Below are 20,314 nucleotides of genomic sequence, written 5' to 3'. Positions count from 1 at the left end.
TTGATTCAGTCGACTCCTCAACAAGACAAGTTCTTGTTCGAGATTCTCTAATCTCTGAGACATTTCGGCCCGGTCCGCTTTGATTTCACTCAGCAAACGACCTCTTTCGGCATCCCTTAGTCGGATTTGTTCCATTTCAAGCGTCATCTTTCTAACCTCTTCCTCACGTGCCGCAATTTCTGATTGTGTTATCATATTCTGGTAACACGGATGCAGTTTCTCCGGTGTACGCCGAAGTCTCTTCCATGTCGAATCATCACCCATATCCTAAATGCATTTCAGATCATATATGTATATATATATATATTCATCAAACAAAATATATAACGTAAACTAACATAAATCTAAATCTTTCAATTATAAACAAAACAAAAAAACCAAATCAAACAAATTACCTGAAGAGAAGAACCCGCGGCTTGGCTTGGAAGAGGCAGGCGGCGGCGGAGGCGGAAGAGAGAGAAAGGAGAGAAGCGGAATGAAAAAGAGAAGGGTTAGGGTTTGTATTTATAGAGGTCGAGGCCGAAGGTTTTTATAAAACTTTCGGTTTTGATATTAGTCAAAACCGAGGGTTTATTATAAAACCTTCGGAAAAATCAATTTCAAAAATTTGAATTTTTTTTAAATGAGCAAAACCGAAGGTTCTTTGTAAAACTTTCGGAAATGAAATTTTCAAAAAAGGTAAAACCGAAGGTTATTTGACAAACCTTCGCAATTCAAAAACCAAGGGATTTCAAAACCGAAGGTTTTTCCTAAAACCTTCGCAAATAACCCACACCCAACACTTAGAATTTTTTTGGGTTTTTTGGGAAGGTAAAAACCGAAAGTTCTTTGTAGAACTTTCGGTAATAATTAATAAACCCGAAGGTTTCACACCCCACTCGGAATCTATTTTTAATCCCGAAGGATTTGTTCCTCTCGGGAGTATTTAGGAGAGGTTTACAAAACCTTCGGGAAAAACCGTCGCTAAAGGCCCTTTTTTTACTAGTGTAAACCACCGCAAATGGAATATGAACGCTAGATGGCTTAAGTTCAAGCCATGCAAGGAGAAATACAAGCCCAACTAAACAAATTAGCTAAGGGAAAAAGCATTCAAAAACACCATGACTGAAAAGACACTATGAAAGAGATCAAACGAGCAATTATTCCAGTAGGCGTTAAACTTCTAGTACTATCCAAGTATATAGGAAAAAGTGACCCGTCATTCATTTTCAAAATGTATGCCTCCGCAATGACACTATTGCGACTTGGAAAAGCAACTGTTCTCCACTCATCCCCTAGTACCTTGATGACGCTGCTCATGCTGGTATCAGCAGCAAAAAAATGTATTATAGAGCTTAGAGGAACTGGTTGCAGTATTCATATAACACTTTTCAATGCATATCCACCTCTGACGACCAAAAAAGAGATTGAAAAATATCAAACAAAGAGAAATTCTCTGTGTTTATCGAAAGATGGAATTCTATCACCGAGGAAATCTATTCCCTCCTAAGAAAACAATGACATATCGATATGATCTTAGAAAACGTTATCGGACGATATTATATTGAATTCGCCGTAAAGACCTTCCAAAATATGAAGAACATGCTAAATATTGGCAATAACATTGATGAAACTATCGAAAAAGAAGGGAAAGAGGGAAGAGTAGTCAAAACTATCCCATCCCGGAGTTGTTTCCCGAGAAAGGAAAAGATGGAAGCACACCAGGTAACCACTACATAATAGGAGCAATCGCCTCAAAAGATGAGAAAACCAATCAATGGTGAAAATCCTTTGCCTATTCTAAATCCATAAATTTTTAAATTAGTCTACCGAAAGCCCCACTTGAAGGAATAACTAAGTTTTTTCTACGAGAGAAGTTTTATTCGCAAATTGAGATGATAAGCTTTTCGGATTAGAAATTAGGTGGGGGTGCGCCTTAGCTTAATTTCTTCCTTGAGAAACATGAACTCATAAAGTACTACATGCATCAAGGCGCCCTATATCATAGAGGGCAAAGAGAAGTATTGTACAAATGTGTCGCCAAGAATCTCATCTTTCCTCCCTTCGTCTACATCTAATGAAATAGCACCAGAGACTTCGGATTGGGACGAAGTAGAACATTTTACTTCTCCCATGATTAGGATGTCTCGTGTTCTACCGTTCGATAGCTACATGAAAGTGACGAAGTTGCTTTGACTATAGAACCATGCATGTCTGTTGGAGCAAATTGGATAATTGGGTCGCGGGAGTAACTTGCCGTGCCTATAACAAATAGCTAATTCCTAGCTATCTTGATTGACTATATGTCTTGCCTTGCTACTGGATTGGTAATTTTACCCAAGAAATCTCTTATTTAGATGTGAATGACCCTTTTGTCTGGATCATCCTTGCCAGTTTTCAATTAATCAATTGGGGAATGGGGGTTTAAGCTTTTTTAATTAATCTCAAAGTATAAAATGGACGTCAAACAAGCTAGATGGGTCTCAGATTATCTAAGGGAAACAAAGGAAAACATTGGGAGACTACTTCAACATGTCGTTGGAGACTATCTACCAAGCCAAATAATTTTTAATATGGAGAGGATTGTCCTACTGAGAATCCGGTTATAGAATAGATTTAACTCATATAAGGAGATTGTAGAAGCCACCATCCTTCTGTTATTTCCATGTGTCTTCAAGTAGTTAGGAGAGAGGTCAAAGATGTCGCAGATCGGTGGATAACTTCAAGACCGAAGACCGAAACTCTTCTTTCTTAACTTTCTTCGGTTTGGTTAAAGGGGAGCGCAAAATTCAAATGTGGAGGCATAACTCTTTGTGCGTATACGGGCCCTTAAGTACCTTATCTTCTATTGTAGGGGTGAAAGCTGGTACATAATACACATTCTTAAGCTTAATAAATTTTTTCTCGTTAAGAAAGATGATTCCTATTTGTAGGGCCTCACCCTCATGTCTACGAAAGATCCTATGGTATAATAGATTGAAACTAAGTATGAAGGTTCGCATATAGCACTTTGTTAGCTCCTTCTACGGGCTTGGATGAGGCTTTACCTTGATTCTATCTTTAAACTTTCCTTGACTTGACCGGAGTCGGGTTACATAACTAAACCCCCGAGATTGTTGACTGATCCGTGATGACGAGACGTCTTGAGGATCAATAATTTTTCTAGTGGTCTAGTTTGGTATGGTTTTGTCACTGGATCCTGGCTCAGAAGGTTTTCAAGTAATTGAAACGTTTCACACCCTATTTTATTTAAAATCTCTAACTCTGGCTCTCTTTTTAGGCGTCTTATCTTAGGCTAGGGAGTTAATTTCACTTTAGACAAGTTTAGCCACTTTTTTTATAAAATGGTTTAGAGCTCAATGCGTCTAATGAAGGGATTTATAGTTGTTCTGTATTTATTCTCGACAGTAAATCGAGTGCTCTCCTCGACCTGACTTACAAAGGAATCCTCCATAACCTAAGGTAGGAACAACCAATCCTACCAAAACTACACCTTTAAAGGAACATATACCTTTAGAATCTTTAACGACCTAGAAATGCTTTTGAGTTAGGTAATGAATATTCTTCACGAAAAGACTCTTATCAAAACCCTTTCTCCAAGAACAAACAGACAATTCTTGGGGAAAGTATGAGAACGCTTTGTGTGACTATCACCAAGAAAATGGCCACGCTAAGACGAAAATAGCAAAGAATTGTAGTGCCCTCAAACATTTGTTCCATGACTTGATCGATCAAAATGTGATTGCCAAACCGGAAATAGCAAAATATTCACTACCGGATACAAAGTCAACATGATCACCACTAACGAAGCATCCCTTGACACCAATGCGTTATTGGACTTGATCCATAACACTGAATTAGAGATCAACATGATCGATCTCTAGCCCAAAAAGAAGTTGAAAACCCGTTTTGGTGAAACTTTTGAAAGGTGGAAGTAATAAACGACTACCCACATTTATACCCCGATAGATATTACGACAACACATGGTAGAGCGAATTTCCAACCCAGTTTCATGAAAACCATATCAGCCAATGTGCCATCCACGTCCTAACCACCAGTCGGGACTAGAAAAGAACCTAGAGCTCTTAACCCATATGTTGGGTCAAATTATTTTGACTAAGTGTTGAAATAATTTACCCACTGATATTTTGATAATGAAATAATTTATGTATTTTGATACAGGTGTATTAAGACAACATGCTATTAAACTTGGATCTAATGAGGTTCATTAGACCGACTTTGATCTCCATTCGCATTAAGTTACACGCAAGTCTAATGAAATTAGACGCTCAGTCTAAATCAACGGAGTTAGACGGGGCAGTCTAATAGACGCATCAATTAGATGTGAGTCTAATGGAATTAGACATACAGTCTAACTCATCGGAGTTAGACGTGTAAATCTAATAGACGTGTAAAGAATTAGACGGGTAGTCTAATGAATACACGGAATTAGACGTGAGTCTAATGGAATTAGAAGCACAGTCTAACTCATCGGAGTTAGACGTGTAAGTCTAATAGACGTGTAAAGAATTAGACGGGTAGTCTAATGAATACACGGAACTAGACGTAAGTCTAATAGAATTAGATGTACGGTCTAACTCATCGGAGTTAGACGTGTAAGTCTAATAGACGTAAAGAATTAGACGGGTAGTCTAATGAATACGCGGAATTAGACGGGTTGTCTAATTAATTGAAAGTTAGACGTGGGTCTAACTCCTTCAGATAAGTCTGAGGTAGAACCGAAATTAGACGTGGTAGTCTAACTCAGTGGAGTTTGACGTACCGGTCTAATGGTTATTATAATTAGACGGGTTGTCTAATTAGTGAAAGTTAGACGTGGGTCTAACTCCTTCAGATAAGTCTGAGGTAGAACCGGAATTAGACGTGGTCGTCTAACTAAGTGGAGTTAGACGTACCGGTCTAATGGTTATTATAATTAGACGGGTTGTCTAATTAATGAAAGTTAGACGTGAGTCTAACTCCTTCAGACAAGTCTGAGGTAGAACCGGAATTAGACGTGGTAGTCTAACTCAATGGAGTTAGACGTACCGGTCTAATGGTTATGAGATAATTAGACGGGTTGTCTAATTAGTGAAAGTTAGACGTGAGTCTAACTCCTTTAGATAAGTCTGAGGTAGAACCGGAATTAGACGTGGTAGTCTAACTCAGTGGAGTTAGACGTACCCGTCTAATGGTTATTGATATTAGATGCAAGTCTAAGTATATTAGACCAGGCGGTCTAATAGACGTTTTTCATCAGAAGGAGTTGACTTACTTCATTAGACTGATTCGTCTAACTGAAATACGTCTAATGCTCTGTTCAAGCAGTACGCTTGAATCTAGCATTTCTCCTACCCACGTGCTATTGCTGTACTCTACTTCTGCTCCACTTTCCTGTGAAGATTAGTACAACAGCTATATGCATCCAATCAAGGAATGTCACGTAAGAGAATTTTCCTCACATTACCCGATTTGTAGGTACATCCCTGATAGAATATTCGGCGCACTACTAGTTCGTTACGGCCACGATCTTTGTGCTTAGAGTCTGTTGTGTACAATGGAGGCTTTCTAATGGAAGAGCGCCACGTATCATTCTTGAAGATTCGACCGTTAACTCCTGATCAGTATTTAACCAATCCTTAGAGCAACGGACGAAGCACCCAACCTGATGAGCAATCTAGCTAATTTTCGAAAGAACAAGCATTCTGATTTTGCAGAGAGAGACTACTCAATCATCTTGCTTACTGAACTTACTTTCTTGAAGCTTCTTTCTGATTGTACATGGTGAATCGAGAGAGAGAGCTAGAATAAAAAACGCCATTAGTTGAGTGATATTCTTCATCTTCTTGTAATTGAACAGAAAGTGTTCTGTTCAATAGTGAGCTAAGTGTGTGTGTAAACTGTATTTGATTCTCATCATATAGTGAATTCTTCCGGTGGTTGGAAGAAGGGGTGACGTAGGAGAGTTTCAACGAACATCCATAAACAAACTACTGTGTTCTTCATTTTCTGTCATCTTTTCATATTTCATCTTGTGCTTCAAACCCAAATAAACAATTCCGTCTTGAATCCGTTTCAAGTGTTTACACAAGTTTGCGTAGAATAGAAAGTGAATTAAATCCTTAACAGGATTTCTTTCAAACTGTTTTTCATAAGCCTTCATCCTTAGCCAGACCCCCGTCTCTATCGATAAAGCTGATCCTATCACCATGAGATAGTCTTCTGAGTCAACTAAAAAGGACAAATGCTAATATTTCCATCTAGAAAATTCCAATGTACTCTATCGATTACAATAAAATAGTCCTCAATGAATTTAGAAAAGCCAATGTCCCTGTCAACACCACCCCTAAGAAACTAATACATATCATATCTGCTAGTTCAGAACACATCATGATCGAATTTAAAGACAAGAATCTTTCGACATCCAAATCAAACTATGACAAAGTCCTATGCATTTATGTGCAAATGGAGGGACATATTGTTCTAATGGTCTTGATAGACAATATATTCGCTCTCAACATATGTACTTGGATATGTTAAACCTATATTAGGGGAAGAGCAATCCAGAGATGACTATTTTAGATTGCTAGTAAAATAGTTTATATTATGGTTTATTTAATGACATATTATGATTTATTTAATGAGATATTATGCTTTATATTATTGTTTATTTTTGTACATGTTATGTTATATTTTAGTGAGTATTATGGTGAATTTGAGTATAAATTATAGTTAATTTTACTGCAAATAAGATATAGCACTACCTTCGACACTGACATTGTAAAGCAAGTATTGCAAGACTTAGCGCAGATGTTGAAATGTCATTGGATTTGCATTAACATCTGCACTGATGTTGAAATATAAATATTGTAAAATGTAGCGTAGATTGGCGCTGAAGTCCGTTTACCCCTAAATTAGTTGCAATTCCAAAGCAAAAATCTAACCGAGAGTTAAAAAATAATTACTTAAAATACCATTGGATTTGCATTAACATCTACACTGATGTTGAAATGTAAATATTGCAAGGAGTAGCGCAAATTGGCGCTAAAGTCTGTTACCCCTAAATTAGTTGCAATTCCAATTTTCAAAAATTTGGAGTCCTGTTACCCTAAATTAGTTGCAAGTCTCTTTACCCCAAATTTTTTAACCCGCGTTTTAATTTCGTTTTCCGTCTAAGTCCATCTATCGACCGCCTAAATCTCCCCAACCTTATTTTATTCTCTCTACCGCTGTCTACGTCGATCGAAACCACTACCCTAATCCTTTACCCATAATCAATACCTTAATCCGTGTCTCTGCCGATCGAAATCCTCTTCCAGCCAAAACACTAATCCCTTCGTCCGAAACCTTATCCATCCCTCCGAAGCTCTAATAAAATCGTCTGAAACCCTAGTCTAGCCGTCTGAAACCCTCCTCTAGCAAGTTTCAGTCCATTAGTCCATCGTCTAAAAGGTACACCATTTGTATTTGTGTGTATATATGAAATTCATTTATGGTGTTTATAGGATTCCTTTGTGTGTATATGGGATTCCTTTGTTTCAATAATAGTTTTTCTAAAACGAGCGTCTTTGTTTCACTTTATGGTGTTTTTAAACAAGTTAATTATCAACTATAATATTTGTCAATATTTTCAATATTGTGATAAGGTAGCACTTCATTGTTTGACAAATTAAATCTCTGGTTAAGAATCTTAATAACGATTTTTCTTAAAGCGACAGCTAAAAACATTTATTCCCTTGTTGAAGATATAATTTTACATTCATTTGTTATGAAAATGATGCTTGTTTCAGTCTTTCCTTAAACTGTATAATGATTAGTTCTTGTCGGTATTTTGTTGTTGTTTCTTCATTTTTCTTTTCACTTGGTGCTAGGCTATATAGAGTATGGTATTGTCAAAGTACATATTTTTCAAAAATCTTTTTGAACAACAAAAATTAAATTAACGTCGTGATTATTTTACTTCAGAAAAATCTTTGGAAAGCTACCAAGCCTGAATATTCCACCTGTCAGAATGTATTACGTTATGTTCATGCAGCATCTCTTTGTGTGAATATTCGTGTAGTAAGTTTTATAGTTCTTACCCTCCAATTACAATCTACTTTTGTAAAAATCTAATTATGAAACTTGAAATCAGTATCTGGACCTGCAAAATTCACGAAGGTATGAGCTGGTCTTTGAAAGAGATTCTTAAACTAAGAAGCGATATTGCATATATTTATGACATTCGACTAGGGGACGGGAAAGGCACTCTATTCTGGCACGACCCCTGGTTAGAAAACCAGCCTATCATCAACAAGGAGGAGTTTCAAAATACCCGTATCAGAAGGAACTGCGCAAAAGCGAAAATCAGAGACATGAAAGACGGGAATCGGAACTTGTTCTTGAGAAAAACTCCAGAAGGAAAGAGGATACTTGATCATATAAGTACAACTACACGACAGACTAGATATTCATGAATGGAAAGCTGAGGACAATGAGAATCTGATATTGAAGAAAATATGGGAGGTAATCCGGGAAAAAACGCAGAAAGTAGAATGGGCTCCTCTTGTATGGTCAACGAAGATTATCCCTCGACACCAGTTCATCATATGGCTTGCCTTCTGAGAAAGACTCAGCACTCGTGATCGTATCAGCAAGTATATGAGCATCCCGGACGCGAGCTGTCTTCTATGCATAGAAAATGAAGAAACCATAGATCACCTATTCGAGATTTGTTGTATTGCTTCGGAGCTTTGGGACAGATTCTATAAAAGCCTGGAGCTGATTAGTTTCCTGAGCGAATGGAATGAAATCAAAGAAGCACCACTACTCAAAGTCAAGGGAAATAGATTTGCAACAAGCGTGTTCAAGTGCGGCTTTGGAGCAATGATGTATAACATTTGGCAAGAACGGAATGTAAGGGTATATGGAAGAACCCGCAGGAGCGTTGACGAGTTATGGAAAGATATTGTATCGGATTGCAGCGCCCTCGCGAGAACGCGGAGAGGAATTCCAAGCACGGAGCAGAACTGGAATATCTGCATGAACTAGAGTTTACCGTTTTTTAAACTCACTAGAATTGAAAGCATTGTAAACAGATAATTCATTTACGTTTTTAGTTTTTTAGATTTTATTCAGAATGTTACGACTTCAAAATCATTCTAGGCTTGTCTAGAATGATCTCTTAAACTCGTGGTTTTTTCCCCGTTTTTGGATATTTTTAATGAAATAACGCTAAGTCGTTTTTCCAAAAAAAAAATATTTAAGAAGAATTTGTGTTTGGGTGGTCATTGTGAATACACTAGTTTATTTAGAGGTTTGTAAGGACTTCCAGTCTTTGGTAGCTGTAAGTTTCTTATCTTCGTTAACTTGAGCGTAAATACCCTCAATTGTTGGGAAATTAGAAATAATAGAAGATAGCTTTGTAAGAATTAGAAAGAATTTTCATATTAAATTTCCTTTTAAGAGTGAGATGTTAAGTTTCTCACATATTGCTTCTTTGATATGTGGTCCAATTTAGATAACATTGTGTTTCCATATATTGTTTTTATTTAAAGCCTTTTGTAATTATCAATTGGGGATGCCACACCTGCAAGTATTGTAAATATGTATGAAAAAAGCTGGGAAATAATTGATTGCTTGGTTTTTAAGGCATTTTGGTCTTATGCTATCTGTATACCAATGAACTATTATTGCATATTGAATACTCGTTTGAATTGAATTGGCTATAGCCATCTATTATTGCATATTTTACACCATTTAATTGAATTAATTTTTTTATGTTTTGTCAAACTAAGTGGCTTGTTTATTGGGAGGTGCATGTGTTGTTGCTTGGTGAATACTGAATCATTGGTATATATAGATACTTAATTATCGTACTACGTAGGTACATATTATTATTGTATACAGTACTGCAAAACTGTTTACTAAAATAATAATGTTAATCAATAAGATTTCAATAAAACTATAATGTTAGAAAATGCATCTTTAAAAATCAACATGTAGATCTAAATCTCTTGACTATTTTATATCAAAATCGATACAGAAGCGATTAAGCAACAACTTTAAGGATTTCAAGTAAGTTTTTTCTAGCAACAACTATATATATATATATATATAGTAGTGAAGGATAAATGTTACATTGACTTGGGTTATTATCAAGATGAGTAGACCAAGGAGGAGAGAAAAGTGTGAAGCTTATGATGAAACGGATTCAGCCACCATAAGATTTCTAAAATAATCTTTATTTTGATGTTGATCTTATTTTCACTAACATTATTTGATTATTGGTTTTAGAAAGCATGTGTGTACAGAAGACTAGTGCGTCGACCTATTGAAAACTGTAATACCCGGCCAAGAAGAAAGGTGCAACCTCTAAACGCCTGAAGATAGAATTATCCCCAATACCTAAAAAAACCGGCAAAAGCTATTTCAAGACGAGAATCCCCACATTAAAAAATAGATTCCAAAACAGCTAGCTTCCACTACTTCTACTCCTAAATTATCCGACCCAACACCGAAAACAAAACAAAACACCATCCAAAGAACCAACTCTCAACCCTGTTGTATTTAATCTCCAACTAGTATCATCTGTTGATTTGGATAATCAAATAGATCGGTGAGAATTTTACCACAATCGTGCACTCGTCCTCGAAGATTCGATTCTAACGTATCCACCCTCAAATGTTGATGATCATGATGATACAAGGGCGGATGACAGTTTGGCTAGTGTTTGTAAATCTTCAAAGACGTACATCGAGATTAATGGAGAGGAGTAAGTTTTAGTATGTAATTGTTGCCTAATAATTGAGAAATGTAACGTGATTTTATAATTAATTTATTTTTGTTGTTGCAGCTTCATTCTCGATATCTTGAAAGACATACATCAGATAATAACGGGATACTAGAGGGGGCGTATCTGAACTAGAATCAAGTGCCGGATGACATTAAGAATGTTTGGTGGGAACATTTCTCGGTATGTTATAGTTTAAAACTTACCTACTTTAAATATTATAATTTGATTCATATCCAAAACTAATTTCAATTACTTATTGCAGGAGTCATTTGAGTAGGATCTAGTTTTAGAGGGGATGTCAACAAGCTTTTTAAGAAAAAGGCGAGTGCGAAGATAAGGAATTTTGTAACTAGGGCAAAAGCAAACCTAAAGAAGTCGCAGCACGTCACATTGAAAGACTGGGCACAAATGAAGATTCTTTTTCAAGTCCCTAAATATACGAAGAAGTGCACAAAAGCACAAAGAAATAGAAAAACGTACACATCAAATGATGTGGCGACGTATATTACGGTGGTTCCATATCGGCGGTAGAGCATCAGAAAAGATTGGTACGTAATTTAGTTAATTTTATAGTATTCAATTCATATTGGTTATACTTATTGTATTTTTATAAAAGACATATGAACTAGGAAGACTCCCAACCATTCTTGAAACATTTGAAAAAATGCATAAGAAAAAGGATGGTACATGGAGTAGGAATAGTGCAACAGAAATTGTGGTAAGTTTTATACATTGATACATAAGTTTATTTATTCTCGAAATTATGTTAATATTCTTATTTTTATTAACCATTTCTTTTTTATGTGTAGGACAATTTTAATCATGTTGAAGTTATTTTGTAATAATTATTTGGGACAGCGTTACTTTGTCGTCCCTGATAATTATTATCAGGGCGATAGCATAATGCTCGTTGCTGATAATTTATATTATTAGGGACGGAGTTACTTTGTTGCCGTTAACAATAATTATCAGGAAGTTCCTGATAATTTTTATTAGTGACGGTTCTTTAGTCGTCGTCGCTGATAAAAAAATATAAACGGCGGCGTTGCTCTGTCGTCGCTGATATTGATCGCTTATAACCCTTATTTCATTAGTGTTATATTGACCTGATCTGATTTCTCTATACGAATTTGTGATATTATACTTTTTTTAAATTAACTTATTCTTGTTCATTCATTTTCAATTTAATATAGTTTAGATTTCAAACTTAGTTTTTATATATTTTTTATATATTTTTTATTTATTTTATGATTTACATTTAAATAATTATAATTAATTATTAAATACATCCTAAATATAAATATTTATATTATATATATATATTATAAATTTAATTATTTATATTATATTTATTTAAACTATTATTTTTATAAATTTAATTATTTATATTTTAATATATATATATATATATATATATTTATACATTTTGATTATTATTTTATATAATATAATAAATATACATTTTATTTTTCTCATAAATAATGTAAATATTAATAAATTTAAAATATCTTAATTATAATAATTTAATAATTTATAAAAATATTATAATTATCTATTTCTAAATTAATATATATAAATTAACACCATAGTATATATTTCTAAATTAATATATATAAATAAAACCATAATAATTATATAGTTTACATGTGTGAGACTAAATAAACTAAATTTTAATAATATAATTTTATATTTTTATTTCTTTATTCTCTCCCTTTGGTTTATCTACATTCCAGAAAATTCATAAACGTATGGATAGTATACTATAACTTGTGTACCTAAATAACTTATGCGTAACCCCGCCTATTATATACGGAAGAATTGAATTTATTATACTATTTAGATTATTAAAATATCAATTTATATATTTATATATTATGTGTACATATATTATTTTCAATTATTATATAATAGTAAAATCGAGTAATAAGAAAATAGTTACATAGTTAATAATTAAAAAATATCTAATTAGATAATATAATATAATAAATTAAAATTAATAATTAATATATCAATTTTTTATTTTATAATAACTATTAAAATATTATATAATATTAAAATTTAAATTTATTTAAATTTATTTATTTTTAAATATATAATTAAATAATTTTAATAGAAAGATAATATTTTAATTTTAATATATCTATTTAATTGGGCTTTTATAAACAGTGTGTTTGAGTAAGCTCAAGTAAAAAAATTATAATAAAAAACATTTCATGTTTAAACTAAATTTTATCTCAACATCTTTCCTCACCTCACGACGGTATAAGTTTATAATTAATTTCATTCTCATTACTTTTAAATATTTTTTTTATTCAATTTCTTATTTATTTAATTCATTTATAATTATTTTATTTTTTCTCTCTCATTTCTTTAATATTTTTTTATTCATTTTATTTATTCTCTCATTTATTTCAACTCTTTCTAATATTTTTATAAATTTATATAAAATTATTATAATAATAAAATAAATAAATGATAGTAAGAAAAGGATGAGAGATTGAATAAAAGAAGGGGAGTGTGGAAAGATGAAAAGATATATGATATTAATAAATTATTTTTCTTTATTAACTATGATCAATTTATATAACCATCATCTAATAATATGTACATACATGAATGAATCATTTAATTTTTTTTAAAAAAGAAAAGAAAATTTAAATAGAAATGGAGGGAAAATGAGATTTTTAAATAAGAGGAAGGAAGGAGATGAGAATTTTAAAATAATATTAATTATTTTTATATTAAATATATTTAAAATTATATATTTATAAAAATTAATATATTAATATCATTTATTTTAAATTATATTATTTTTAAATTTAAGTCATTTATTAATATTTAAAACTATATATTAATAAAAGTTTATAAAAAATAATATATTAATATAAATTATTTTCAAATATACTATTTTTTAATTTAAATCATTTATTAATATTTAAAATTAAATTAATATATATAAAATTATATATAATATTAATTATTAAATAATATTATAAATATAAAAAATAAATAAAATGAGCGTATAAGTTGAAACAAACATTCACAAGCTTAATAATTAATAAATTGACATCATATCTAGTACATACCAATTAAGCTGAATAATCAAACTAGTCGATATATTGAGAGAGAAAGAGAAAATAAAAAATAAAAATAACTTGAATAACAAATTATTAATAATAGATTAGTCTAGGTAAATTTTTAAAATTTTGTAAATGAACTAGTATTATTCAAGTTGGCTAAACATTTTAAATCCTAATAATTCCCTCTTTGTGTTGTTATATATTTTTTTGAATTTGTGCATGTCTTTTTCTTAATAATAATAATTTTTAAATTATTTTTTAATAAAGTGCTCTTGAAAATGTTTCATGCATGAATAATGTGGAAGGATGATTATAATTACAAATAATTTAAAATGTTTATTTCTATTTGTTATTTTCTTTATTTTATATATTTTTAAAATTAATAATACTGAAAATGAATAAATTAAATGACAAAATATATAGATATATTTGTTTTAAAACATATATTATACATTTTTGTAAAGTAATAACATGAGAATTAATTAATTGAAATTATTTGTTAAGTAGTATGATTATGTTTTAAAGATATTATGTTTTGTAATGCTTATTATGTTTTAGACAAAAAAAAAATTAATATTAAATTATATTATTTTACTTTAAATTTTTATGTTATTTGATTTTGTAATAGTAAATGTTTAGATAATATATACTTTTGAATAACATTTGAATGCATGTTTTTTTTGTATGTATATTTGATTTTTTATAAGGAGAATGAATTTAAAAGAATGAAGGAGAGAAAGAATGACTAAAAATATAATATTTTTTTTTTATTCTTTCTTTCCAGTTATGTAATATCAAGTCATTTTATCTTTCATTATCTCTCTATCACTCATATATATATATATATATATATATATATATATATATATATATATATATATATATAATAATATAATATAATATAATATAATATGTTAAAAATATATTAATATAATATTGATTTTATAAAATTATTTATAATAATTTAATAATAAAAAATTAAAAAGAAATAAATTATTAAATTTATTTTTAATAATAAGAAATTAAATAGAGAAAAATTATTAAATATTTTTATTATGACATGTGCCATCTAGATCACAACCGGTTATCCTTACTCTATTAGGCCTGGTTCGTATTTGGGTTTTCAAAATAATCAAATCATTTGTCACTTCACTCCCCCACTCATTCTTAAATTAATCAAGTCATTAACCAAAATACTAAAATACCTTCTATTTAAATTATAATTATTTATTTTATTTATATATATTAATACCCTTTAAGTCTTTTTACCAAAAAACATCATCATTTCCTCACAATTATCACTGATCATTACCAATAATCATTTTTCTCTCTTTCCAGGTTATTTAAATAACTGATAACAAGCCCTTAGTTATTTAAGTAATTAATAAATATATTATTATAAATTAATTAATAATTTTTTCAAATATATTAATATATATTTATTTTTTTAAAATTTTAATATATATGTTGAAACTTTTTATATTATTGTAGGCCAAATATTCTTTTTTTTTTGCACGGGGCACTTATTCTTAGAACTGGAGCAATGATTAGATATGATTTGTTATTTACATTTTTTCAGCATGATTTGTTTTGTCTTATATTGTTCTTATCTTGACCAAAATGGAATATAGAGTGCTTTTTAACTATCCAACTTGGATTTGTTTTTGTTCAAAATGGAATCTAAGGTGCTTTTTAAATACTTTACTTTTCAATTTAGGGTTTGTTTGATGGATGTGAAACTCAAGTATTACATTATTAATTCAATTAATTTATTTATTTTTTAAAATACTAAAATTATTCCTGTTTTTAATATAAATTAATTATCAAATAAAAATTTATAGAGATAGAATGTAATTTGGTTAAAAATAAATAAAAATCATTTTTCTTACTTTTAATCAAATAAGAATTTTAAAAAAAAAACAAAAAAAACCACTCTCAAACAAGTTTTGAGTTAATTTGGTCATTCAAATAACTTAGGGTAAATTTAATTAGTCTGATCACCCACTTTTAGCTCTTAAATTAATTTTTAAAACAAATTACCCTTTCAACTTTTAGAAATGTCATTAATGTCTCTTCCGTCAACTTTTTAGTTAAATATAACCGCTTAACTTAAAATATTATTATTTTTATATATTATCTTTAATCTTATTTTTTTTATATTTTAATTATTAAATCGCCTATATATAATATTATATATATTATTAATTTTTATATTTGTATAATTATTAAATCTTTTATATTATATATATAGATAATATATATATATTATTTATTTTTATCTATATTCATATAAAATAAAGTTAAAAATAATTTATATAATATATATATATATATAATCTTTAATTATTAATTTATATATAATATTTATTTAAAAAAATAATTTAACAGTAATTAAGTAGTAGTTGGAAGATTATTATTACTTTTAACTCATAAATTTACATTATATATATATATATATATAATTAATGATTAAAGATAATATATATAAATTATTTTTAAATTTTATTTTATAAATATATATATATATAAATAATATATATATATGAGATTTAATAATTATATAAATATAAAAAATAATGATTAATAATTATATATATAAATATAAAAAATAAGATTAAAGATAATATATAAAAAAAAAAAATTTAAGCTTAAGCTGTTATTTGAACTAAAAAGTTGACATAATGTTCATTGGTGATCTTTTTAAAAGTTGAAGGACGGTTTGTTTTAAAAATTAATTGAAGAGTTAAAAGTGAGCTATCGAAGTAATTAAAGTAATTAGAGGGTCGCACAAATTAATTGCCCTAACTTAAAATTTATTTTTAATTTTTTTAAATTTTACTAAACAAATATTAAAATATTAATTTTATTATATATTAATATATTTAAATGTTATTAACAAAAAAAAAATTATATCTTCTCAACATCAATATCAACTAATAGCTTTAAATAATCAAAATTATAATAATAATCTGATCAATTCAAACAAGCCTTATCAATAAAGATAAATTCTTTTAAAAAATATTTTAAATAATTAATATTTATCTTTAAATTTTATCCTTTAATTCTGAATTAAAGAATTTAAAAAAAAGTTTTTTTACAAACTAATATTTTATCATATATTTTGTGAGTTACACACATTTTTAAAAATTAATAAAATAATGGAAACTAATTTTGTTTGTATTTAATATAAAACTTGATTGATTTAGATAAAAGGTAAGAAGTGAATGAAAAAAATTTAATTTTTGATAAATTTTAAAATTTAGATGTATTTATATTTACCAAATAAATTTTAAATTTTTTAATGTACAAATATGCTAGATTGTTTGATTTGCTGTCGGTAAAACTTACCCCTTTTTGGGTTCACTTTTGTTTTAAAATGTAATTTATTGAAAAGGAAACCAAAGGAAAAATCTCTAGCACGTAAAGCACTTTTCTTCTTCCTTTTGATAAGCTTTCACGAGATAATGAAGAAGGAGGTTTTACAGAATCTTCAAATACCGCTACTATATATAAATATGCTCTTTAAGCTCTACTCAGTTTCTCCGGTATCAACAGCCTTCATTTTTGCTGCTTTCACTCTAATTATCAGGTCTGTTCTTCCTAGCGATTTAAAGGTCTATTATCTTTATTTTTTCTTTAGTTATTTGACTGGAGCACGATCAGTACTATATCGATAATTTCATGATTGATTGTGTCGCTTGCATGCAGTGATATAGTGGTTTCGCTTGTGGTTTTCTGACAGAGGAAGCAAACATGTCTTTGAATTATGCAAATGAGGCTTTAGATAAACCCAAGGTCTATTGTTCATTCTTTCAGATATGGAAAGAGGATTAAGAAAACCATATTCCTCGGTTAAGAATGATTTTGATTGCTTTATTGAATGACAGGGTAAATATGTAGCAATGATGGTGTGTTGGCTTCTTGGAATTGGATGTCTATTCGCTTGGAATAGCATGCTTACTATTGAAGATTACTATGCAGTCTTGTTTCCGGTAATTCTTTAAAATGCTTCATGCTGGGGGATATTCATGACTTTAACTTATGTGTCCTGTGATTTTGAGCTGTCCTTATAACTGTTTAAGTCCGTGTCGATTAAAGGATTCGTCGTTATCTTGACTGAATATGCCTGTAAATTGTAATCCATCCACACCATTCTGGACAGATTGTTTTGTCTACACTTTTTCAGAAAGTTTCAAGTAAATTGTGTTGGGTTTTTGTTTTCGTGCAGCAATACCATCCTTCAAGAGTTCTTACACTTGTATATCAGCCCTTTGCACTCTGTACTATTACAGTGTTAACATATAATGAGGCAAACCTCAACACAAGACTAAGAATCATATTCGGATATTCACTTGCCTTTTTATCTACCCTTTCGGTTTTAGTTGTAAGTACCAATATTATAGTTCATTTCTTAATAATTATCTAGTTTAGTAATACTTGTGACAATTTGTCTCGTTTTTGTTTTTCTAGTCGGATCTAGCAACGTCTGGGAAGGGAGGTATTGGTACTTTTATTGGAATATGTATCACAAGTTGTGCAATTGGTGTTGCAGATGCTCTTATTCAGGGAGGAATGATTGGAGATCTTTCCTTCATGCATCCTGATATAAATCAAGTTTGTATTTTTTTTTTGTTTTCTCACATACTTTGTATTGTAGTCACGTTTAGTTAAAGGTAGTTCTTGAATTGTACAGTCTTTCATTGCTGGTCTGGCTGCATCTGGTGCTATAACATCTTGCTTAAGGTTATTTACAAAGGCTGTATTTGACAATTCCGATGATGGACTTCGCAAAGGAGCTAGTAATTCACTTGAATCTCAATTACTTGTTTTTGTTTCAAGAACAAAATACATGAAATTGAGTTAGCAATTGATTGTGCTTGTCATTTTCTGTTGCAGTTTTGTTCTTCGCCGTCAGCACGTGTTTTCTGTTATTTTGTGCACTTATGTATACATTTGTCTACCCAAACTTGCCAATTATACGGTATTACAGATCCAAAGCAGCCTCTGAAGGATCTAAAACCGTTACAGCTGATCTTGCTGCTGGTGGGATTAAAATATCTGATTTTGCGAAAGAAGTAAGTTTCATTTCCCTTCCTGCATAGTGATGATGATGATGATGAGAAACTCATTTTTGTTATGGTTAAATTCATTCAGGGAGAAGAGCATCCCCAACTATGTCAACGATTGAGCAAAAAAGAATTGTTTCTGGAAAACATAGATTATGCAATAGATATATTCTTGGTATATTTGCTTAGTTTTTCGATTTTCCCTGGATTCGTGTCTGAGGATACTGGTTCACACAGTTTAGGAGAATGGTTAGCAAATTTTATTTTAAAATGATTTTTTTGTTTCTTGGTGTGAATTTATAATATATGTTATTTTCTTTTAGGTATGTCCTGGTTTTGATAGCTATGTACAATATATGTGATCTTATTGGAAGATTCTTGCCACTTATGAATTGGGTTAGACTGGAATCACGGAAAGGTCTTGTGATAGCGACCCTTTCCCGGTTCTTGCTCGCACCAGCATTCTACTTCACAGCCAAATATGGTGATCAGGGTTGGATGATATTGCTCACCTCCTTTTTGGGGTTGAGTAATGGTTACCTAACTGTTTGTGTATTCACAACTTCTCCAAAAGGCTACAAGGTTAATTTACATAATGTTTTTAATGTTTTTGCAGCTTGAATAATACTCGGGTTTCTAATTTTTAAATATTTTTTCAGGGTCCCGAGCAAAATGCTTTAGGTAATATGCTTGTGATGTTTCTTCTTGGAGGTGTATTTGCAGGAGTAACACTTGACTGGTTGTGGCTCGTTGGCAAAGGTAGGTGAGTGCAAGTTTAAGCTCACCTACATAGGTCATATTTGAATACGTTTATGTTTATGTATCTGGACCGAGTGAGAATCCGTCAATAATTTTTCTAGTATGTAATGCTTAATTCGGATGAGACAACAATGGTGTTCCTAATGTTAGTTATTATTGTGTTATTTGATTCTAATATAAATGAAAGTGGGTAATCAACTCTATTTGTTTTTTATTTTGATAAATGAATTGTTCTCATAAATTTAATTGGATAATGTGAGGATCATTTTTCATCTATTTTGTTTGTCATGTTTTGAAATAAACCCCTTACAAGGCTTTTACTTGTGAATATTGTTGTGATAGTTGCTTTAATATTGATTTTTTTTTTCTATTGTGCTTGATGCTTCTAAATGAATAAATGATAAACAACTAAGGATGGTACCGTCTTGATTTTACTCTAATTCAATTTCAAACAAATATAAACATAATTAAATATATAATATCACATATATTTATTTATTTTTCACATTCTATACGAATTTGAAGTTTATTTATTTATAAAAATATAAAATTTTAATATATTACATAAAAATGTCATTTGAAATAGTTTATTATTAATTTTTATTTTATTTTTAAAAAATATAATATAAACGGTGCCCGCAAGATTTTTTTAAAA

General features: G+C 30.2%; 1 protein-coding gene across 1 annotated transcript; it reads left to right on the top strand.

Moving 5' to 3' along the window:
• Nucleotides 1-17,386: 17,386 nt before the first annotated feature.
• On the top strand, nt 17,387-19,837 carry LOC124910467 (equilibrative nucleotide transporter 3-like). The gene is made up of 10 exons (XM_047451108.1): nt 17,387-17,423; nt 17,543-17,629; nt 17,722-17,826; nt 18,063-18,218; nt 18,305-18,448; nt 18,528-18,633; nt 18,731-18,909; nt 18,989-19,149; nt 19,224-19,482; nt 19,560-19,837. The coding sequence occupies exons 2-10, from the start codon at nt 17,588-17,590 to the stop codon at nt 19,665-19,667; spliced, it is 1,260 nt and encodes a 419-aa protein (XP_047307064.1). The 5' UTR covers nt 17,387-17,423; nt 17,543-17,587; the 3' UTR covers nt 19,668-19,837.
• Nucleotides 19,838-20,314: the final 477 nt, after the last annotated feature.

The sequence above is a fragment of the Impatiens glandulifera genome, chromosome 7 (assembly GCF_907164915.1).
Source record: "Impatiens glandulifera chromosome 7, dImpGla2.1, whole genome shotgun sequence".
Classification (NCBI taxonomy): Eukaryota; Viridiplantae; Streptophyta; class Magnoliopsida; order Ericales; family Balsaminaceae; genus Impatiens; species Impatiens glandulifera.
Note: the sequence above shows the minus strand (reverse complement) of the source record. Positions and strands in the feature narration are given on the sequence as shown.

What these genes read in the sequence shown, in the direction of transcription:
- LOC124910467 (XM_047451108.1), top strand. Translation starts at nt 17,588, where the DNA reads ATGTCTTTGAATTATGCAAATGAGGCTTTAGATAAACCCAAG. An exon ending in AGGCTTTAGATAAACCCAAG is followed by an intron (nt 17,630 to 17,721) that starts GTCTATTGTTCA and finishes ATTGAATGACAG; the next exon opens with GGTAAATATGTAGCAATGAT. An exon ending in TATCTGATTTTGCGAAAGAA is followed by an intron (nt 18,910 to 18,988) that starts GTAAGTTTCATT and finishes AAATTCATTCAG; the next exon opens with GGAGAAGAGCATCCCCAACT.